General features: G+C 43.5%; 1 protein-coding gene across 1 annotated transcript in view; it reads right to left on the bottom strand.

Annotated features, from left to right (window-relative positions):
- WDR26 (WD repeat domain 26) overlaps positions 1-13,717 on the bottom strand; it is a 31,700-nt gene extending 17,983 nt beyond the window's left edge. The window contains exons 1-6 of the mRNA XM_071422008.1: positions 13,359-13,717; positions 11,752-11,851; positions 11,579-11,635; positions 4,983-5,119; positions 4,305-4,402; positions 3,330-3,486 (exon numbers count right to left, since the gene is read on the bottom strand). Of these exons, the coding sequence (XP_071278109.1) occupies positions 3,330-3,486; positions 4,305-4,402; positions 4,983-5,119; positions 11,579-11,635; positions 11,752-11,851; positions 13,359-13,717 (908 nt within the window). The remainder of the gene's footprint in view (positions 1-3,329; positions 3,487-4,304; positions 4,403-4,982; positions 5,120-11,578; positions 11,636-11,751; positions 11,852-13,358) is intronic.
- Positions 13,718-20,170: the final 6,453 nt, after the last annotated feature.

Genomic DNA, 20,170 nt, shown 5'->3' with positions numbered 1-20,170 from the left:
GAAAACTTACTTCCTTCACATTAATGTTTGCAAATACAGTTTGGTAGCAGCCAGGCTGACAGACACCTAACAAACTACCTCTTCCCTGAAGCTGGAAAAAGTTCTGCTTCACACAGTGTCTGTACCCTCTCAGTGCATTTTCTTTTATTAGAAGAGGCTTCCTAGTCTGTGCTTCAAGGCTATCAAGGAGCACTGAACAACCATTCAGTCTCATTTCCACTCTTATGATAGAGAAGGATAAAATGTACATATAGATATATAGATATATATATATATATATATTTGGTTTCCTTGGGTATGTCTATACTCATTTGTTTACAGAGAAATGCAAGTGTGCTCTGCTCCTGCTTTCAGCTGACCAGGAACTGCCTGGTTGGCCCTGGAAGAACACTGAACCCAAGGTAAAAAAAGCCCCACCCATGAAAGAAGACTTTGTTTCCCTTCAAGTCTAGAGGGAAGCAGATGTACATCTACAGGAGCAGTGTTTCATTATTATTTAGCCATATTGGTAGAAATTAATGGTTTTGCTCTGAACAGCAACTTGCCCTAGGAGGTGAGGCTGCATCCATAATTCACACAAAGTACAAGGGGGATGCTGTGTCCCAGGAAAGTCTTTTCAGCACATTTCATTTCAAAATAATACTCTGTGGAACAACAGCTCTTCCATCTTAAAGCTTCAGAAAAGCAGCCAAGGTTTTGTAGACATGAAAAGCAAGCAGGATAATTTTCATAGTAAGATACCTTCAGTTCCTAGAAGGGCTGACACAGCTATTAGGGCTGCTGCAGACACAGCCCAGTACTGAATTATGCTGCTCACAACCCAGTTGGATCAGAGTGCTCCCACAAAAAGTCCTCTTCACCTAACTAGTGAAACAGAACTCAGCAGGTTTGACTTCACAGATAGCAAAGTCACATTAAATAACCTGGCTGTGGAAGGAAATAGCAGCAGTCTTGAAACAAGAAACCAGAACCAGTTGTCTTAACAGCTTCTGGTTTTGGTAATTAGATATCACTGAAGCCCAAAGGCTTTCCTTGATCTTTTTTGAAGTGTTTCATTACAAATTGTTCTGTTCAGCACAAAACACCTGAATTATGTCATTCACTTACTGAGATAGAGCATCTAATAAAGTTTACTGTTGCTGTAATAACACAAGTTCAAAACTATAGAATAAAACACTAAATAGCTGTCTTTTTATTTCCTGTACATACAATGAAAGATTTATTCCTCAACAAAGAAAACAAAAAAGGCAAATGAACAAAAAAACCCAACACACCCAACTAGGCTGAAGGTTGTCAAAACCAAAAATCATCATCCCCAAGAGCATCAATTCCCTGCTATCAAAATCTCTGGCACAATCACATGAAATCCTTCACCTTCACTTCCAGTAGTGCCTCACTCTTATCAAGTGAGTTTTATAGTTAAAAATAATTTTGCTTGTCAGTGCAATTCAAGCATGCTTAACCAAAATATTGCCATAAGTCCAAAAGGGATTAATTCCAACTAAAAAAAGGGAAACTTATCAGTGTTCCATCAATTAAGTAACACAGGACTTGAACTGTCTAAGCTTTTAGACTACTGTTACTTCTGTCACCTTCACCAAAATTTGGCTTCTGGTGTCCAACTCACCTCACTATGCCCAAGCACATACAGCACACCATGAACTGGAGCCAGACCCCTGCAACAGGCAGCTACAATAGGGTGAGGACAGAAGGGAAGCCTTTCTTTTCAGTGGATTTTTGGGGACCTTTTTGGCTGAGGTTCCTGTTATTACAGTAGCCATGAGTATCTATGTATATACACAGCAAATATGCAAATTTAGGAAGTACTACTTCAGCCAAAAAAAGGAACCAACAAAACAAAAACCCAAACTTCTACGTCAGCAAATAGATTCAGGTGGGGGAAATTCAAACTCAGGTTTGTTGCATATATTGCCTTTTTTATCTGGCTCTCTGTAGCCTGGCTTCAGTAAATCAAGCTCTTCACAGTGATCTGGAATGCTCCTTGGGATTTGATAAGTAGTATCAAATCTGTTGCACAACTGCCAATACTACTCGTGGACTTGTGTAAAGGTTAAATCTCTTCTAGGCAGTCTGATTTTAAGACTCAGTTCTGAAGGAGGGAAGCCACAACACCAGTACATGATCATTTCCAATAGGTCTTAAAAAGGGCAACATTCAAATGTCTGCACACACATCTACAACTGCTGAAACAATGCAATCAGCAAAATTGTAAGCTAAAAGACTACTTGAATATATAAAGTGCCAAAGACAGTAATTTTCAAACCTTAAGATGGCCACAGCAAAGTACTGTGGAAGCCTGCATAAGCCTGCATCTTTAAAAAATGACTCCAAGTAACCCAAGAATGCAAGTCAAAGCAGCTGAGTTCAGAAAATTTCTATAATCAAGTTTATCAGTTCTTAATTAACTTCCTCAGAGGAGCTAACCTTAACTGAAAACAATTCCCCTGAAAGCCCAAGTGTTAGCCTGTTACATGGACAAATATATAAGGATACCCCATACAGCCCTTATTCCCTTAATCCACCATGCACAACACAGCAGTTTTCCATAAAAGCTACACTGAGTTTTAGGTCCTTAGCCAAGTTTTGCTGGATGAGGAAAAACTGCTCAAGTCAGCCATTTGTTAAAAACAAACATCTTCCTGTTTCATGTCTATTAGGAGTATTGCATTTTGAAGGTTCAGAAGCAGCCTCCATTTTGTCAAAAAAAAGTTATCCAGACAGTCTAAAGAGCCAATACAAAGGTATAAGAGACAGTCAATTCTTACTACCTTACATATCTGAGAAAATAGTTCTTTTTATTATTCATGTTATATATTATATAACTCAGAAAAACCTACTGTACATTTCTCCCCTGTCTTAACCTTTGTGTATAAAAGCATCTGTGTCCACTCAAAGTTACAGCTGAAAGTGGAGCTCATAGAACCATGCTTCAGCAGGCTTTCTACAGAGTCTGGGTAAGCAACACACCACTGAATCTCCAGTGGAAAAACACAGCAATCCTGTGTTGATGAACAAATAGACTGGAAACAAGTGGCTATGGATTAGCATAGCAGCATCTTCTTTTTACACCAATCTGATTAAAATTTTTAACCTTCAGTCTGATCCCATTACCCCACATCCAGCTACCAAAATCTCCTCTACACACCTCCTTTACTCCCCACCTCCACTGCTCATTTAGCGAGAACTGCTTTTTCCCCAGTAAAATCCTGTTAAACCGGCTCAGAGCAGCCCTCACGTTTCTGACCATCAGCTTATTTTAAAAGACCAAGAAAAGAGTGCCCATGTCAGGAGTCAGGAGGGTTCCTTACCTACTACAAACGTGATCTATTAGCAGCGAGACAGAGTCGAGGTTGCTGTCGAGTTTGGTGTTGTGATATAGGCACCGGTCCCGTTGGAGTTCCACAGCCTGGCGCAGCAGGTTCTGTAAACGCCTCGGAGGAAGCATCACTGATGGGGGCAGGTAGGCTTCAGAGGAGTTAGGAAGAAAAAATAAACAAATGAAGAAAAAAAAGAGACTCCTCAAATGCAAGTTACAAGTAAGGGCATACTTTGATTGGAGTGGTTTTGGAAGAGATCTTAGTAAATAATGGCACGCAGCTTGTTGAATTTGAATGTACAGCTATACACCTGGAATTAGAAGCATGAATTTGTGGGAAGCAGAGCTGTATGCAAGGTCTTTGTTGTTCTAGAGTGCATTCTCCTGGCCAACAAGCACCATTTACACAAGCAAACTCAAAACTCAGTATTTTACAAAATCTACAATGTTGCATAACACCATCAGCTGGGTTCCCTTAGGGAATTCTCTATCAGCACTATGAAAATAAAGAATACCATGGGTTTTATACCTTTGGTCCAGAGTATTACAACAGCCACAAGAGAAAGGAGAAACCATAATTCAGAGCAAAGTATGAGACCACTATCAACCAGCACCAGGATCACTAGAGGTTATAGGCCACACTTAGTTTCCTCCACTCACTGTGGCTGGCATTTGTAACACACACCCCCCTCCCTAAACCACACATTTAATCACCAAGGTATATCACTACTGCATGCAGCAGAGCTAAGAAGTAACAGTTCTTATTACAAACAGTTTATCAGAGACAGCAAAAGCTAAAGTACAGAAGACCAAAGGGTAAAGGCACCTAAAGGTATCCCCATGAACCAAGAAACCAAGAAATACAAAAATCCAACCAACCAACAAACACAGTCAGTTCCCTGGGATTTGTAAGTTATACTGGATTTAACAGAGATGAGAAGAAACTCTAAACACTAGAACATCTTACTCTGGAGTTTGTCCAAAAGTTTAGATCTGGAAGCTGTTCCTTTCCCTTCCCACTCTGCTTTTGCACGCAAGTCTTCTGCATGGCTACACATCAGGTACCTGTTTCAAAAGGGCACATACACCAACAGACCAAGACTTTTTGGAATCATTCTTTTCACTTTTAAGCATGATACAGATCATAACATTTTTAACAAACTGGGAACAGGTAAGTTAAGCTTGAGACCAACAGGGAAAAAGGCAGGGAACTATTTCACACAAACACACGTCTTCTGAACAAATGTCTGCAAACTGCCCATACAAAAAGAAAACAAAGCACAAGCAATTTTAGGATGGTAGAATTGTCTTATTTTCATCTAAGAACAAACCAGATTATACTCAGTTAAATTTTAAGGTAACTGGCTAATAATTCTCAAGATCAGAAAACCATACATATGTATTAATTTGGGTTCTAGTAGCAATAAAAGTAAATCATCATCAGGTTGTTTTCAAGCATCTGAAACAAAATACTATCTACTGAACAGCATTCTTTACTCAGCATTTTATCACATCTCAGTACAGCTTATTATCCACCAGGATAGTAGCTTTAATACAGCTTGAGTCTTCACAACATCAGCTATCAAAAGCTACAGAATTCCTTCAAAAACATCTCTGCAAGAGCTCTCAAAGTGCAAACACTTACCCACTGAGGACATGAATGCGTTCTGTGTTATATTTCAGAGGCGTCAGTTCACAGCGTAGAACCTGAAGTGCCTCCAGGACCTTGCCATCCTCCAGGTATTCCAGGTACTTCTGCTGCAGCAGCAAAAACTTCATCCTCTGACATGACAGAAAGCAGCAGTCAGGGGAAAAAGGTTGACTGAAGTTTCAGAAAACGTTTGAGCCTAAACAGAACAGTAGAAACCATTCTACTATGCCCTTCAGAAAGACAGCTCTAAGTAATGTTTCATTACTCAACTTCTTTTGTTGGCTTGTCAACAACATTGCAGCAATTAAGCTATCCATTAATTTCTTCCCTGCCTGATGGGGCTTCAAGTAGTTCCTATCTCATTCCTCAGATCTCCCCTGCAATTGTTCCCATTTTCACCTGCTCTCTCTTTAGTCATCATCTTTCAAACCCTGCATTACTCAGGTTTTCCAGTGAAACATTCTATCAACAAAAGGGCCCCAAATCAGCTACTCACATATTCAAGACTGCATGACAGCACAGAACACAACAGGGCAACTCATCAAGTTCTCACACTGCTTACATAGGTGTTGACACAAATTGTTTGCATAGCTCCATAACATATAACAGTAACAAACTGACACTGCCTGAGGTTTTGGGGGTGTTTTGTAGCTCCATGTTTACTTGTTTTCCTTGGGTGTTGTTTTCAGGATTACAGAAAAATCCATTTCCTATATTTAGGAGTCACTTCAACACTCTGAATTAAGTGCTGTTATTTCATAGTGTTCCTTTCACAGTTTTTGGTTGTTTTCTTAAAAAAAATCAAGCCTGCTATTCTAACAAATATCTGTGGGTAAAAAAAAATAAAAAAATCAGGCATTAAGTTACTACATTAAAATTTTCAATAGTGATTTAGTACAAACACAGTTTGGTTGTTTCTGGATGAAATCAAGTACCTTGTGTTTGCACACATTCTTTACTGCTACCAGAAATGACAGGTTTAGTCCACAAAACTCACCAGGTTGAAGAGAAAAATGAGGAAAATGTTCATGCTTAGACAAACTGGTAAGACATACAGGGTGGAGATAAAGTGCAACAAACTAAATTTGCTTTCCTAATGAATACACCACCAGTTCAATCACCAGTTTCCTTTGCTTTCATCAGACCTCAGGCACCTCACTATTTTCATGCTCATATTTGGTCAATGTTTACTTGGTTTCAAACACACTGCCAGCCTCCTTAAGTAGAGGGATAATGGGGAAGTTTAAGATGTTCCTATCCTATTAAAGCTCAAATGAAAGTTTAAGGCTCCCTAGATGTTAAACTCAAAGTTAAAACATAAAGCACTTTCATTTCCAGAGACACTCAGTTCTTCAAAAGAATGAAGTTTCCACATACAGTGCTATTAACTTACCACACAGCTTTGTGAAGCATAAAACATGACACAGTAAAGATGATTTATGTTCAAACTTGTCTGTAGTGCTCTGCTGTCCTGTATCTGACAGGCAAACCTGTATTGCACTCCCAATCCAGCTCTTTAGTTTATTTGAATTTGGAATTATTACACCATTACTGTACAGTTCTTCCAGGTGAGACAACTTTTTTCGATGTTCTGACATGTGAAAAACCAAATGAAAGATATCCCAATTATTTACAAGCCCAGTGCTTGGCTCCATGCAGCAGGCCAGCAGACCCCACGCTGTTTGCTTATACACCAGCAGCAGGAGGGATAAGAACTTCCTCCACCAGCTGTGCACATGCTCTCCAGGATACATGGAAATGCCCAGGTAGCAGACACACACCATATTTCACTGCTTTTGGTCACCTCACACTGATGATCACCACCAGATCAAAAACAGGCTGATATTTATTTGTAATAAAAACTGTAATCCCTCCCTATCTTCCTTCTCCATCCACTACATATAATATTTAATTTATATTTCCATTAAATGTGATAACCTACCTTTTCTGCCTCCTTACTTTCAGGACTTGGAACATTAATTTCATTTTGTTAGAGGAAAAAGTAAAAAGAGCAGAAAAACCCTATAATATGGGTTTTACAACATCAGTCTCAGCAATTCCATGAAGCATTACAGGAATACCACTCAGAATGCTGCTGCCAAAGAGGTGTAATTTCAGTTCTAGGCTAGAAAGTATGGCTTAAAAAAAAAAGAGGCCATCAGTGCCATGTGTGACTTAGGCATATTAGGAATATAAAGGCCCCCAGAAAAACAAAGTATTATACATTTCATGCAGCAATCTAGTGTTCCCATAATGGAGAATTAGAATAAGAGATAAGCAACTTGAAATAGTAACTTATCGACAGCAGAGGGCAGGGACTAAAGTCTTGATGGGGAAATTAAATTGAATTACTAAGCTATTTTGATAACTGCTCCAAAACTTGCCCTACAGCATACTCAAACAATGGCATGAATTTCCTTGAGGCAAGAGTCACACTCCAGTAATATTACACTGAACGTCATTTTTAACACTGGGACACTCACTGTCTCCTACTTCTTATTTTTGTGCAATTACTGACTTTGCTGGCAAATAAATTTCTCTCAACTCCTTTACACCCTCCTAATAGTACTTCTAATTTCTTCCAACTCCACCTTCTACAAAATCCAAGAGCATTTTGGGTACAGCATCTCTTTTAGAGCCCAAACAACCTCTTTTAGAAGGAATGAGAACTGTTTAAAGTATGGCAAAAGCACAAACTCTGCTGATTAAGTAGCTTATTCTTTCTCCATTTGTTTTTTAGGTGCCTTACAAAGAAGGGAAATCAAAATAACCATAATGAAAACCATACCAAAGTAACACAAGTGCCAGGGATTTGTTATCATCTCAGTGTTCACAAAGGAAATTCAACATCATCACACTCATGACTGCTGAACAATTCAAAATTCAGACACCACCATTGCTTAGCTTATAGCCAAGATTCCTCACCCTGATGGAGCCCTGGAAAAGTCCAATCCAAGTGTCAGCACTGCAGTCTGCCTGGCTTTGTTCAGTTATTGTACCTCATCCTGTCTCTCACCTCTACAGAAAGGATGAGGATAAAGTGCATTACTTTGTTGTTTCTACAAGCTATTATTGAAGTGCAAATTGAACTCGGATAACCCTGGGGCAAAACTAAGAGTTAAGAGATTTACAGGATTTTGTTTGTTTGTTTCAATGTATGCACTATTAGCATTTTTCTTTCTTCAAATTACAGCCTTGGATTACTAACATGAATGCTTAGTACTGCACTCCTTCCTTGTCCTAACTGTTAGTAGGAAAGCTTCTTCCAGAATCCTAAATTCTAGAAAGTCTGGCAGGTACCTTAACTCACCATCACTGCATACCCAAAGGTGAAAACCTCAGCAAACAAAGCTGTGAAAGGAACAGGACAAGCATACTGCCAGCCACAGGCAAGAAATTGGGCCATTCTGATCAGTAACTGTAAGCAGCAGTGAATCTTCAGAAGTTTAATGAACAAAATGCAAAATAAACTAATTTTATGTCTAGATTTTGGTGTTATTTTCAACCTGTGTATCTTAACAAGCTCCACAAGAGTTTTATTAACGTACTAGGAGTCCAAAATAAGTAAACATTGCTGAAACAACTGCTCTTTGAAATTAAATAGGTAACTAAAATACATGGTGAAATTATCAGCAGGTGTTTCAAAACAAACTCAACACAGTAGCCATCTCTACTTACAGCCTGCAGAACTAAGACCTCAGTTTCCTTTATCCTGTAGTCTTTTACTGTGACAGTTTTGTAAAACACTGATGAAAGCACTTAAAAACAATCCAAAACTTAAACGCCCTGATACGTAAAGGGCAGAAAGCATTGTGCTCTACAGAATTCAGCAAGGAATTTAATGAGGCTTCAACCACACCAAGTCCTACCACACAGGGAGTAATTAACTCCAGTAGGGAACTGCCCTTAATGCTGGTAGCAAGAGGGACACCATGCAGGCAGGTGGAGCACTTTACTCAAATGATAATATTTAACTCACTTTTTTTAGATTGTATTGCCTGCTGCATGCTGTATACCTCTGGAATAAGTAAAGAGAACAATGTGAAGGTATTTTCTAGATGACTGTAGAGGAATAATCCCAGAGTTTCTTCCTAGGTGGAATTAAGTACCCAAGACAGATGCCATCACATGCTTGAGTAGCCCCAAAGTAAGCAAAACCTCAGGCTGGCTTGAAGTTGGTGTTTTCTAACTGTTGCTGAAGGAAAAACATCATGCTTGATTCAATTAGAAAGCTTTCCTACAGATTTTCTAAGACAGCTGTATCTGATATGCAGGAAAAGCAAACATGACTAATCCCATACTGTACAGCACTCAGCTGTGTTAACACAAATAGAAATAGCAAACTGTCCTGTGTGCTGCCACACCCTCCTTCCCCCCATATCAACACACTGCATCAGAGCTTTAAAAATTGACATCAGCCCCTTCATATTCAGTGTCTTCACCCACAGAACTGAAAGCACTTTGCAGAAATCAGGAAATTGAACACAACTAGGATTTTTTGAATACATATGCATCTCCCTTCACTGACCAGACATTTGAAGAGCAAGTATGTATCCTGGTTATTTTGTCCAGGTCATATTAACTCTATGAAAAAAACCCAAAAAAAACCAAAACAAACCCACCCAAACCACAAACCAAAAACAAACCACAGAACACACACCCTACTTAGTTAAATACTCCCTGTGTCATCTAAATTTTTAGGCACCCATTCTTCTTGTATGTACACATTTTTAAAACATCTAGTCACATAGTGTGAGTCACAAGTCAGGAAACTCAAAATCCAATTTTCTATTTTTAAAGAGCTACCTGCAGCAGCACCTTGTTTGGACTTTTCCTGATCAAGACATTTATCACCTTCATTAGCTCTGACTTTTCTGCAGTGGGGAATACCTACAGAGCATAAAGCATCCCTCCTTACCTGTCATGACCTTTCTCTAACTTCCCAGCACTAACACCCACCCAGAACCTCAACCACATGCACAAAAGCTGGACAGGGAGGGAGGAGGAGACTCCATGCACACAAGCTCAATTTATCCTTGCAAATAATGCTGTCTTACACATATAAGATATTCAAAACTGTTACCTGTTTTAAATTATGTTAAGCTAATATAAAGGAGATCAACTTTGAAACGAAAACAGTTAATATTGGTTCAGGTAAAGTTCAGCTTAAACCAAGTGTTTTTACTGCACCAAGCTTTATGGAACCAGTTAAGATATCAGTATTAGAGAATGCTCTTGGAGCCCTTCATAACAACAGAAGGAAAACATTCTTTTTCTCAAACTGAGGTCTCCAAAGACTACAATGTTGAAAACTCAATTAAATCTCTTGACTCACTAACATGCAAAACATTTTAATACCACAGACAAACTTTGTAACTTCAGAAGTCAAAAACGTGAGAAAATTTGTTTCAAATGACCGTTGATATTCCAATATAGCAGTTCCATACTTTCAGGCTGCACAAAGCTGCATGCAATATTCTCAACTCCTTCAGGTCTTTGACAAAAGAGAAAGTGAACTACTGGTCAGTCTAATTAAGAGGTGCTAAGCTTTAACCAAACTAATAGAACCAAATGTAAACTTCTGTCAAGTACCCTCTGATGTTTTGTTAAACATCTGTTTTTCCTACTTCATTTCCTGTTCTCTCTTTCTCTCCCTCCCCCACCAGACAGGAAATTGTCTTGACAACAAATGAATCAGCTAGAAGTGGAACTAAGCAGCCATCAGCTGATTCCTCATTGTTTACAGTCACAGACACTTCAAAAAGCCTTGATACAGTTTGCTTCCTAAGTGACCATAGCTGTTGTAACTTCATCTCATTAAAATAAACGTTTTACAACAAGAGAACAAGCTCTTTGAAGAGCTAAGTGATGATTTATATCTTGAGATCCAAAAATCAAAACAAGAAACACTTTACTCAGAGCAACTGAAATCATAACAACACATTGTAGTGTCAAGTCACAGGATCCACCAACCTTCTATTTCTAGGTTCATCTTTTTTTTTTTTTCAAAGCACCCAAAGAGAAAAAGCTCTAAATAAAATCCCAAACAGCAATACAAATGCATTTGCTCTTTAAAAGCCATCTGGAAAAGCAACAGTATTGTTCATGGTCTATAGCAGCCTCTATATTCTTGTAATGTCCTATTATAATGCCAACTCCACATTAGTATTAGTGCATTTTATTTCTAAACTTCTCTTCCCTCAAGAAAACCTAACTCCTATAAACACAGAGATTGTGAGAAGTATTTCAAGGTTGAAATTAGTATTCAACATAGGCAGTTTCTACAGAAACTGACCTATTTTAGGACTGTGACAGGATTTATATTTTATCAGTTAGGTACATTTAATAGAGTTTTAACATTCAGTACACCCAATCTCAGCCTCAATACTTTTGGGCTGCCTATCTCACATTCTACAACAGAATAAAAAAAAGTTCAGATTAGTATGACGTTTGAGATAGCATGCAAGCAGCTTAAAGTAAACAAAAAAGAGAAAACAAGAACTATGGACAACCAACTCCATAGTGAAAGATTACACCACTACAATTAGTCCAACTACACAGCTCTGAAAGAGTTCAAGTGTGCCTCTTACCACAATTGCATGCGGAGAATGCACTAAGGCCTTAAGTTCATTCAGGTCGTTCTCAGCCTGCAGAAATCGGCATAAGAGAAAAAAAAGTATATAAGGAGGATGAATTTTGAATTGTCTCATAGATACTATAAATTTCAACAGTGGTTAATACAGTCCTATAAGCCCTACGTTACCTTATCCCATTCTCCTTCCATGACATGATTGCGGAATTTGGTAGCTGAAGGATGTTCTAAACGACATCCTGACTCTTGCATGAGGAGATCAACAGTCTGGCTGCAGGAGAGATACAGTGTAAAAAAACCCGACCAGTTTCACCCTCACAAATACACCGCCTGCTATGATAACAGTTTACCATAAAGTAACTTTAATTAAACAAGAAAACGATGACCAGATTCAGATGCTCGTTCAAGAAGGTGATCTCAGTTGCCTGAGACACGTAAAAAGCTACCTCTACCTAAAGCAAGTTGTCAAGGAGCTCGAAAGCTTTGCTGAAGTACCATAAAGTATGTGACTTACCAGCCACCACAAACAGCCAGCCCTGCACAGAAGATAAACTTCATGAAGGAAGATACACTCTAGAAAGCTGTGAGCTACTGGCTGCCATCCCCTGCCCCCTCCCTACCTCCCACCTAAAGGAACAAGGAGAGCTACAACATCTGGCACAGGCCTAAATTTTTCTTCTTCATCACTTCTTAAAAGAGTGGCTCCTTAAAAAAAAATAAACAAACTCAGGAACCTGTAGCCCTCCCCCTTTTATACTAAAAATAGCTTATTTACTGTGGTGTCATCTATGAATAGTCACGAGTTGTCTGCTGCTGTAAACTTGCCTCTTGTGTCAGAGGCAGTTTATTTTATGGAATATGTTCTTTATAGCTGACCCATTCTGCAGCGTTTTGAAGACTTCTTTTGTGGCTACATAAGCACTTCGCAGGACTTCTCTACCCTCCTTCCAAAATGATGACATACTGGCTAGCTTTAGCTTCACTCACAAAGCACTATGATTAAACACTTAAGACTTCCCCTATTCCACTGGGAAATTATTTTCCCTACTCTGGTTTTAAGGAAGGGCCGACATTCTCATTTCTTGTTTACAAGTAAGATTATTAGCAAAAACGCGTGTCCAGCACAAATGTAGAGAGGCCTTCACCATTTAGAGGGCCAAAGGTTTCCAGAGTGAAACCAATCGGGCTGCTAAAGTGGCAGTTTACTTTGTGTCGCTTCCTCCGAGCTGACAAGCCAAATCTTGGAGCTCATCTGCGAAAAGCCGCCCCCCCACGCCCAGCTGCGGGCTCCATTACGTTTACCAGATAACTTCTCCCCCACTAACACATTTGTATTGATCTACCCTTATCGGTGTGCAACTCGACTTCCATATTGCCATCCCTGGCAGGGGAAGCTCCCGTCCTGTCCCTTCGCTAGACACCGGCACGGGCTTGCAAAACACAGCTCCGGCTCCATTTTTCCGGGAGCGGGCCTGCCCCACCGCCGGGCACTGCCCTCCTCTCACCCGAGACCTCCGGGCTGAGACGGGGCAGTTTTGGCCACCAAACCTCCCCCACCCCGAGCCGGGGGTCCCTTCCTCTCCCCTCCTCCCCGCTCCGGGCTGCCCATCCTCCACGGGGACCCCGCGCCGGACCCTCCCCGCGGACGGAGTGGAGGGCGGCGAGGCTGCCCCGGCCCCGGGGGGACCCTCCGGTCAGGGCGCCGCAGGAAACCAAGGAAGGAAGGAGCCCATCCCCCGCCCCGGCCGCGCTGCCCCTCGCCCACCGCGGCCACTTACTTGAGCCCCAGCCCGTGGAGGTGCTGCCCGATCAGCCGGATCACGTCCTCGTCGGACTGCGAGAGCCGCTTCTTCTTCTTCAGGGCGCTGCCGCCGCCGCCGCCCCCCAGTTCGGCGGCGGCCGGGCCGGGCCCCCCGGCGGCGGGCACCCCGTTGTTGACGCCGAGCCCGCCGGGGCTGCCGCCGCCGGGGCCGCCGCTGTTGGCCGAGGGCAGCAGCCCGTTGGCGTGGGCCAGCTGGTCACCGGCGGCCGTGCCCGCCGAGGCCTCGCCGTTCTGGGCGCCCAGGCAGCCCAGCTCCGGGCCCTGCGGCGGCGGCTGCTGCTGCTGCTGGCCCCCTCCCGCCCCGTTGGCCTGCATGGCGCTGCTGGCGATGCCGCCGCTGCTGCTGCTGCCTCTGAGCGGGGCGGCGGCGGGGGCGAGCCCGGCGGGCACCGAGGGGGACTGGGACGAGGTGAGGCCTGCTCTGCCCGCGGAAGCCCCGGGCTCTCCTGCTCCCTCCGCCGCCGCCGGGGAGGCCCGGGCTTTCTTCCGCGGGGGCGGGGAGGCTCCGCCGGTGTCCGAGTCGGAGGAGGAGGAAGCGGAGGCCAGAGTTTCCTCGCCGAGAGCGGCCGTGGTGGGAAGCCGGGGGGGCGAGGAGGGGGAGGCGGCGGGGGCGAGGGGAGGCGGAGCGGGGCCCTGCGCCCGCCGGGGGTCCCGGAGGCAGCGCCGCCGCCCGCTCGGGGCTCCCTCTGGCGATGGCGGCCGCCGCTGCCCTGAGCCCCCGCCCGGCAGCCCCAGGCGCCCGGCCCGCTCCGCTCGCTGCCCGCTGGGTTTGTCTCCTCTCAGCCCAGCTGCACCTAATGGAGTCCGGGCCGGGACGTCACAGGAAATTCCTGCACTGCCCCCTACACACACTTCCGCCGCCCGGGGCCGCGGTGGGCACGGCCCCACGGCTGCCGGGGGGCGGCGGCGGGGCGGCCCCCGGCGGGGACGGGGACGCCCCAACGGCACCGCCCGCCCGCCCGCGCGGGGTCCCGCGGCGCCTGTGGGGGCCGCGGGCGTCGTGCCCGAGGGGCTGCCGGGGGTCCCGGGCATGTGCCCGGTGTGTGCCCGCGCCTGGCTGCGTGAGGGGCGAGGGTGGTCCCGCATGAGGTGCGGTGAGCTGCCCCGACGTGTCCCGGTGGGACCGGCCGTCCCTGTGACACCTGGAGGTGACCGGGTAATTTCCGACCTCAGGTGGTTTCCTGATGCAATTTGGTCAGGGAGAAATGGGTGCAAACTGAAAGAGGGGGAAATTAGGTTGGATGTGTGGAAGAAATGCTTTTATGTGAGAGTGGTGAGACGCTGGGACGGGTTGGCCAGGGAGGTTCAGATGCCCCAGCCCTGGTGGTGTTCAAAGGCAGGTTGGATGGGGCTTTGGGCAAGCTGGTCTAGTGAAAGGTGTCCCAGCCCAACAGGATGGTCTTTAAGGTCCCTTCCAACCCTGATCCTATGATCCTGCCTTTGGGTGTTTGTAAAAAAGGAAAATGCTTCATGAAGTCGCATCCTGGTGTTGCACAGGTTGGTTACTGGAAGGTTTCAGGCCTGCTGGCGGTCTTGTCTCTTGTAGTCATTGCATGGTTGACATGGAAAAAGGGGGGGAATCTACAGCAGATTTGCTCTAGATCTTACAGGAATGTTGAGAGTTGGGGCACATTTGTCAGGACAGGCTGTCAGAAGACAGTGGGAATTTTAAGGGTCTCCGTCTCTGCCCTGTGGTCTCTCTCTGCTAACCCTCCTGTGTGGTGGAAGGCAAACTCAAATCCTGAGCCAAGCCTCTGGTCAAAAGTCATGAGATGAGTGAAATCTTGGTCTTTAAAAATAGCATCTTGAAATAATACGTTTTATGTTATTTGGTTTAGAGCCTAGAATTTTTATCTTTGGTATGCTCGAACTTTTCTCCAAAAACCCAAAGGGAAATAACAAAACTCTTTTTTCCTTATTGAAAGCTCAAGTTAATATCTAAATATCTTTCCCTTCAGAAGCTGAGGTTTTAGGAGTACTGACTTAGGTTAAACTAGTACGTTTGAGCAACAGTGCTTTGTTTTGAGTGGAACTTTGAAAAAGTCCAGCTGGGGGAAACCAGAGGCCCAAGACCAGTGGAGAATTCCGTGGAGGGACAAAATGCATGGAAGGAGTGAAACCAGAGAAGGAGATGAGACCTCATGGAGGCCTGGCCAGCTGCAGTGGATACCTTGGCCCTGTTTAGAGGCTGCAGAAGATATTTGGCTGATAACAGCTAAAACACTCTTACATCAGAGGGAGAGGTTAGAAAGGGCTTTGTCCCTGACCTCTGCCCAGGTGTGGCTGTAGGGTTAAATTCTACATCAGTCTTCCAGAGTGGGGAATGTTGATTTTGTGTTTTTAGCTCACCAACCATTGCTGGAGAACACGAGGCTTGTGTTTTAGTCACTTCACTGCTGTGTATACTCTTATTTCCATTGTTCTGTGTTTTCAGCATTCTTGAGTTCTTTCTTGGTCTTCCCCAGATGCCATCACTGCATCCATAATTCAAAGACTTGGGTAAAGATGGCAGGAACAGTTGCAGAGAGCAGCACACACCCTGTGAAGGCACCTAAAAGTGAACTTTAAAGATCAAGACCTGGTTTTCAGGAAGGCAAAGTTGCTCATCATTCTTTCCTGCCCTGTGCCTCAGTGTCCAGGGGAAAGGGAGGGCAAAAACCCCTTCCCACTGTCTACTCCTGTTGTCCTTTGTCACCTATGCCTTTCCTAGTCAAAGAGGTGGTTTTTATTCTCCTAGACTTTCTCCAGTCACCAGGAGGGGATCTTGGAAGACAGGTCTGGGGCTGGCACAGTCACAGGAAAAAGAGAATTGTGAGAGGGGTAATGGCACCATGCTTTGTCAGTTTTTCATCAGCTAAGCCCTGATTTGGATCTGATTCTGTTCTGCAGCCAGATGAGAGAGGGCAAATTTAATAATCCAAATAAGTGTGCAGCTTTTTGAGCAATTAGGGAATCAACTGGTAAATACAAAACATGTCTCACTTGTGACAGATGACTCTATTACAATAACAGAAGTATGAGTTCATCCTATTCAGGAATCTTTAAAGGTTCCCAAAAGTAGAGAATTAATGCACCAATTCAACTATAAAAAATGACAAACTTATAAACACCCAGAAGAGGAATTTTCAAGAGAAATTTTGGCAATCTTAAATACAGTTGTAGTACCAGCCATGTTACTGCAGCAGAGTTACAATACACAACTGTGCAGAATATGTACAATTTTGACTATATTGTAATTCAGACAACTTCCTATTGTATAGTTCCACATCTTTAATAGAAAAAATGTTGCAGAAATACTTCTTATTTATTGTGATACTTTAGAAAACCGAGGAGAGCAATCACTCCCTGCCAAAAACAACAAATGAAATTACCAATGTAGAATATTTTGAACTAGTGTTACTCTTAAGTGTAAGAAACCTGTCTTGGGACATTCTAGACTAAAAACAGATGCTTGAGAAACAAGGAACACTTCTATTTTCTAGATCTGGAAAGTCAGAAAAAACAACACTTGAATTTATTGTTTATGAGCTGCCTAGAACTAAAGAACTAATAAACTTTGGCTAATTTAGGTAATTTTTTTTTCTTTTACTTTTTTTCCCCCACCATTTTTTTTAGAGGAGGATGGAGCACATAGTCCAGATCTGAATAATAGGAAGGAACTCTCATTAAGGGCCTGGGTTATTTGATAATAACCATGTGAGGCTGCTTCAGCAGAGCTGTAATACTACAAAATATTAGAGAAAATCCTCGAGAGATGGATTAGCAGTCAAAGCTGAATGCTGAAGGTAATTAATTGTTTGATTCCCTATCAGGTGTGTATACTTTCCCTTTTCTTCTGCATCAAATTTGAGGTTACTGGAAACAAACCAACTAACAACAAAGAACAAAGGAAGAAAGAACAATTTAGAACAATCACATTTTCCACAGTACCAGCTAAATAAATGCTCAAACAGGCACCTGGATATGCTTGCCACTTCCAAAAAATGAGATAAGGATAAAAGATAAGCACCTTCCTTAAACAGCATTTTTAGAAATCCTTCAGCAGGTAGTAAGAAAATTACACTGATGTGAGATTCTTCATCACTTCATGCAGAGGAGGATGGTCAGTATTTTGGTAGAGGAGTGGAACATGGAAAGCCAAAACCTGGCTGGAGTTGCAACTGAAGGACGTGAAGGGGAACAGAAAGAGCTTCTACAGGTGATTTGGCAGCAAAGGAAAACAAGCAAATATGTGGGCCTGCTGCAGGACTGGGTGATTAAACTGGCCATAAAGGTCAAGGAAAAAAAAGAGACCTCTTTCATCTTGGACTTTGCTGGGAAAAAGCCCTTTCCCATCTCCCAAGCTTCTGTGGCTGGTAGCAGGGTTTGGGCAGAGGAGGGAAGCTCCCCACAGAAAGTCCAGTCTGTCAAAGTGGGCATATACAAGTCCCCTGGACCCATCACACTCATTGGAGTGTTGAGGGAGCTCTCCAGTTTTATTTTGTGCTCCCTCCCTGTGACATTGGAAAGTCCATGGCATTTAAAGACTGCAGGTGACTGAACAAAGGCTAAAGTCACACATTTAAGTTCAGTTGTGTCTGACCCAGTGTCACTGACTTTGGGCTTAGTGAGCACGGGGAAAGCAGAGGATGTCACTCAAGCTTGTTTTTTTAAGAGGGCTTTTGGTGGATTTCCTCAATAACCTTATAATTGTGGGTGAGGTGGGCAGAAGAAACTGGCTGTACCCCCAGGCTTGAAGGTTGTGAGGGTTTGGAGGGATCAGTACTGGAGGGATCAGCACTGGAGCAAGCCTTGTTTGACAAGGTCACCACGCAGGGGGTGGTACAGAGTGCACCCTCAGCAAGTTTCCAGCTGCTCCCCTTGCCAGGCTGGGGAGATCAGTCAGAGCAGGCTTGCCAAGCTGCAGGAGCAGGCCAGTGAGAACCTCCAGTTGGTCAACAGAGACGGGCAAAGTCCTGAATGTAGGACAGCTACAGGATGCTACAGGCTGAGAACCAGCTGGCTTGGAAGTAGCCCAGCAGAAAAGGGCCTGGCCATCCTGGTGGACAAAAGTTCCTCATGGGATTTCAACACCTGCAGGGCTGCATTCTCCACATAGCCAGCAGATATGAGCTCTGTGTGCAGCACTGGTGAGGGCACACTGGATTCACACTGTCCAGTTTGGGAACAGCCAGTTCAGCAGAGGCTGCTGAGGCTGTGAGGGGCTGAAGCACATGCTGTGTGAGGAAGTGGGTTTGGCCACAGCAGGATCTAATTACAATGTGCACCTTCCCGAAGAGAATTATAGGGAAGATGGCACAAGGCTTTTCTCTGAGATAGTCACCAACAGGATGAGAGATAAAAGTGAGAAGCTGCACCCAGAGATATTCCAATTGTGTGCAAGAAAACAAAAGTTCAAAGTGAGAGTGGTCAAGCAGCAGAACATTTTCCCTGAGTGGCTGTGAATTCTCCATCCTTGGAAACAAAACTAGACAGGAAAAGACTTTGAGCAACCTAGATTATCTTTGAAGATAGCTGTGGAGAGAGCAGGAGGTTGAACCAGTGACCTTCAAAATATCTAGCCCAACTTTAATTTTGCTGTGATTATAAATATACTTTCTACAAGACTATCCTTGAGTTGGTGGGGAACATTATTGGTGACTGGATAATTGTCATGTCTCAGGGGTTACTGATATTATATCCCAAAGCTTCAGTACAGCCATCCTGTTGCTTTGTAGCTGAGCTTGCATAGTGAGGATAAGGGCAGTAGTGCTATTGTTGCAACCTGATTAAATATTAGGTAATCACACAGTGTCTTCTGTCCACCAGATTCATGTGCATACACTGATGTTGACCTCTGCACTCTCCTGGGTAAGCACAGTGTGCTGTGGTCACAAAAATAAATGTCAGAAAGAGCCAGGGATCCCATGTGGTACAGAACGTCCTGTTTAATACAGGGTGTGTCGTATCATTACATGGTCAGTGCAATTTCTCGTAGGAAGAGCATACCTAGCATGGTTTCCCTGCATTTCCATTGCCACAGGTGTTTTCTGGATGTGCAGGATGTATTGGGAGAGCTCAGACTTCTCTGTAAGGACAGATTAAACATGCATGTGCAAAGGGTGTGCTGCCAGGTTGGTACTTACTGTGCGACTCCTCTGAGCAGGACAATATTGCATATGCTGTGAGTCTGACATGTCAGACTTGCTTTGCACGTAGGATTTATCTGTCTGGGACTATTATAGATATCACCTTGCAAAATCTGTGATGTATCAGGCATTTTCAGATATATTTAGGAGTCAGGTGTGGCCAGGATTTGCAAAGACAGCAGGCCACCATGTCACTGCTGCAGTGGATTGCACTGGACAGAATAACAGCGTCCTTGGATTTTTCTTTTTATTTTCTCCACATCTTGGTAGGTGTAAATGCTCACTCTAACACTTATGAAATGCCCTTCTGACCACTGTGTGCAGCAGGAGTTGGCAGATATTCCACAGAAAAGCCAATCACTGAGTTTATTCCATGGAGGATTCCAAGCTTCTTGTTTCTTGTGGTCTGTGTTCCTTAATATCAGCGTGTCGATTTCATGTCCAGGTCTCAGATGGGTTATTGGTGTTTTTATGTGAGATTAGATTTGTCCTGCTGTTCTTGCAGTTATTTTACTTTTACTACTTGAGGGCTGCTCCCCTGCCTTTTATTTTGTGCTGGCTCTCAAGGCAAGTGTTACTTCAGGCTTGTTAATTGTGTCTGCCAACTCCCACATAGCTCCTAGAGCCTAACCCTGAGTGG

This window comes from Agelaius tricolor, unplaced genomic scaffold (assembly GCF_023055355.1).
Source record: "Agelaius tricolor isolate 1412-34295 unplaced genomic scaffold, bAgeTri1.0.p SCAF_1, whole genome shotgun sequence".
Taxonomy (NCBI): domain Eukaryota; kingdom Metazoa; phylum Chordata; class Aves; order Passeriformes; family Icteridae; genus Agelaius; species Agelaius tricolor.
This window is presented reverse-complemented; position numbering and strand designations above follow the sequence as displayed.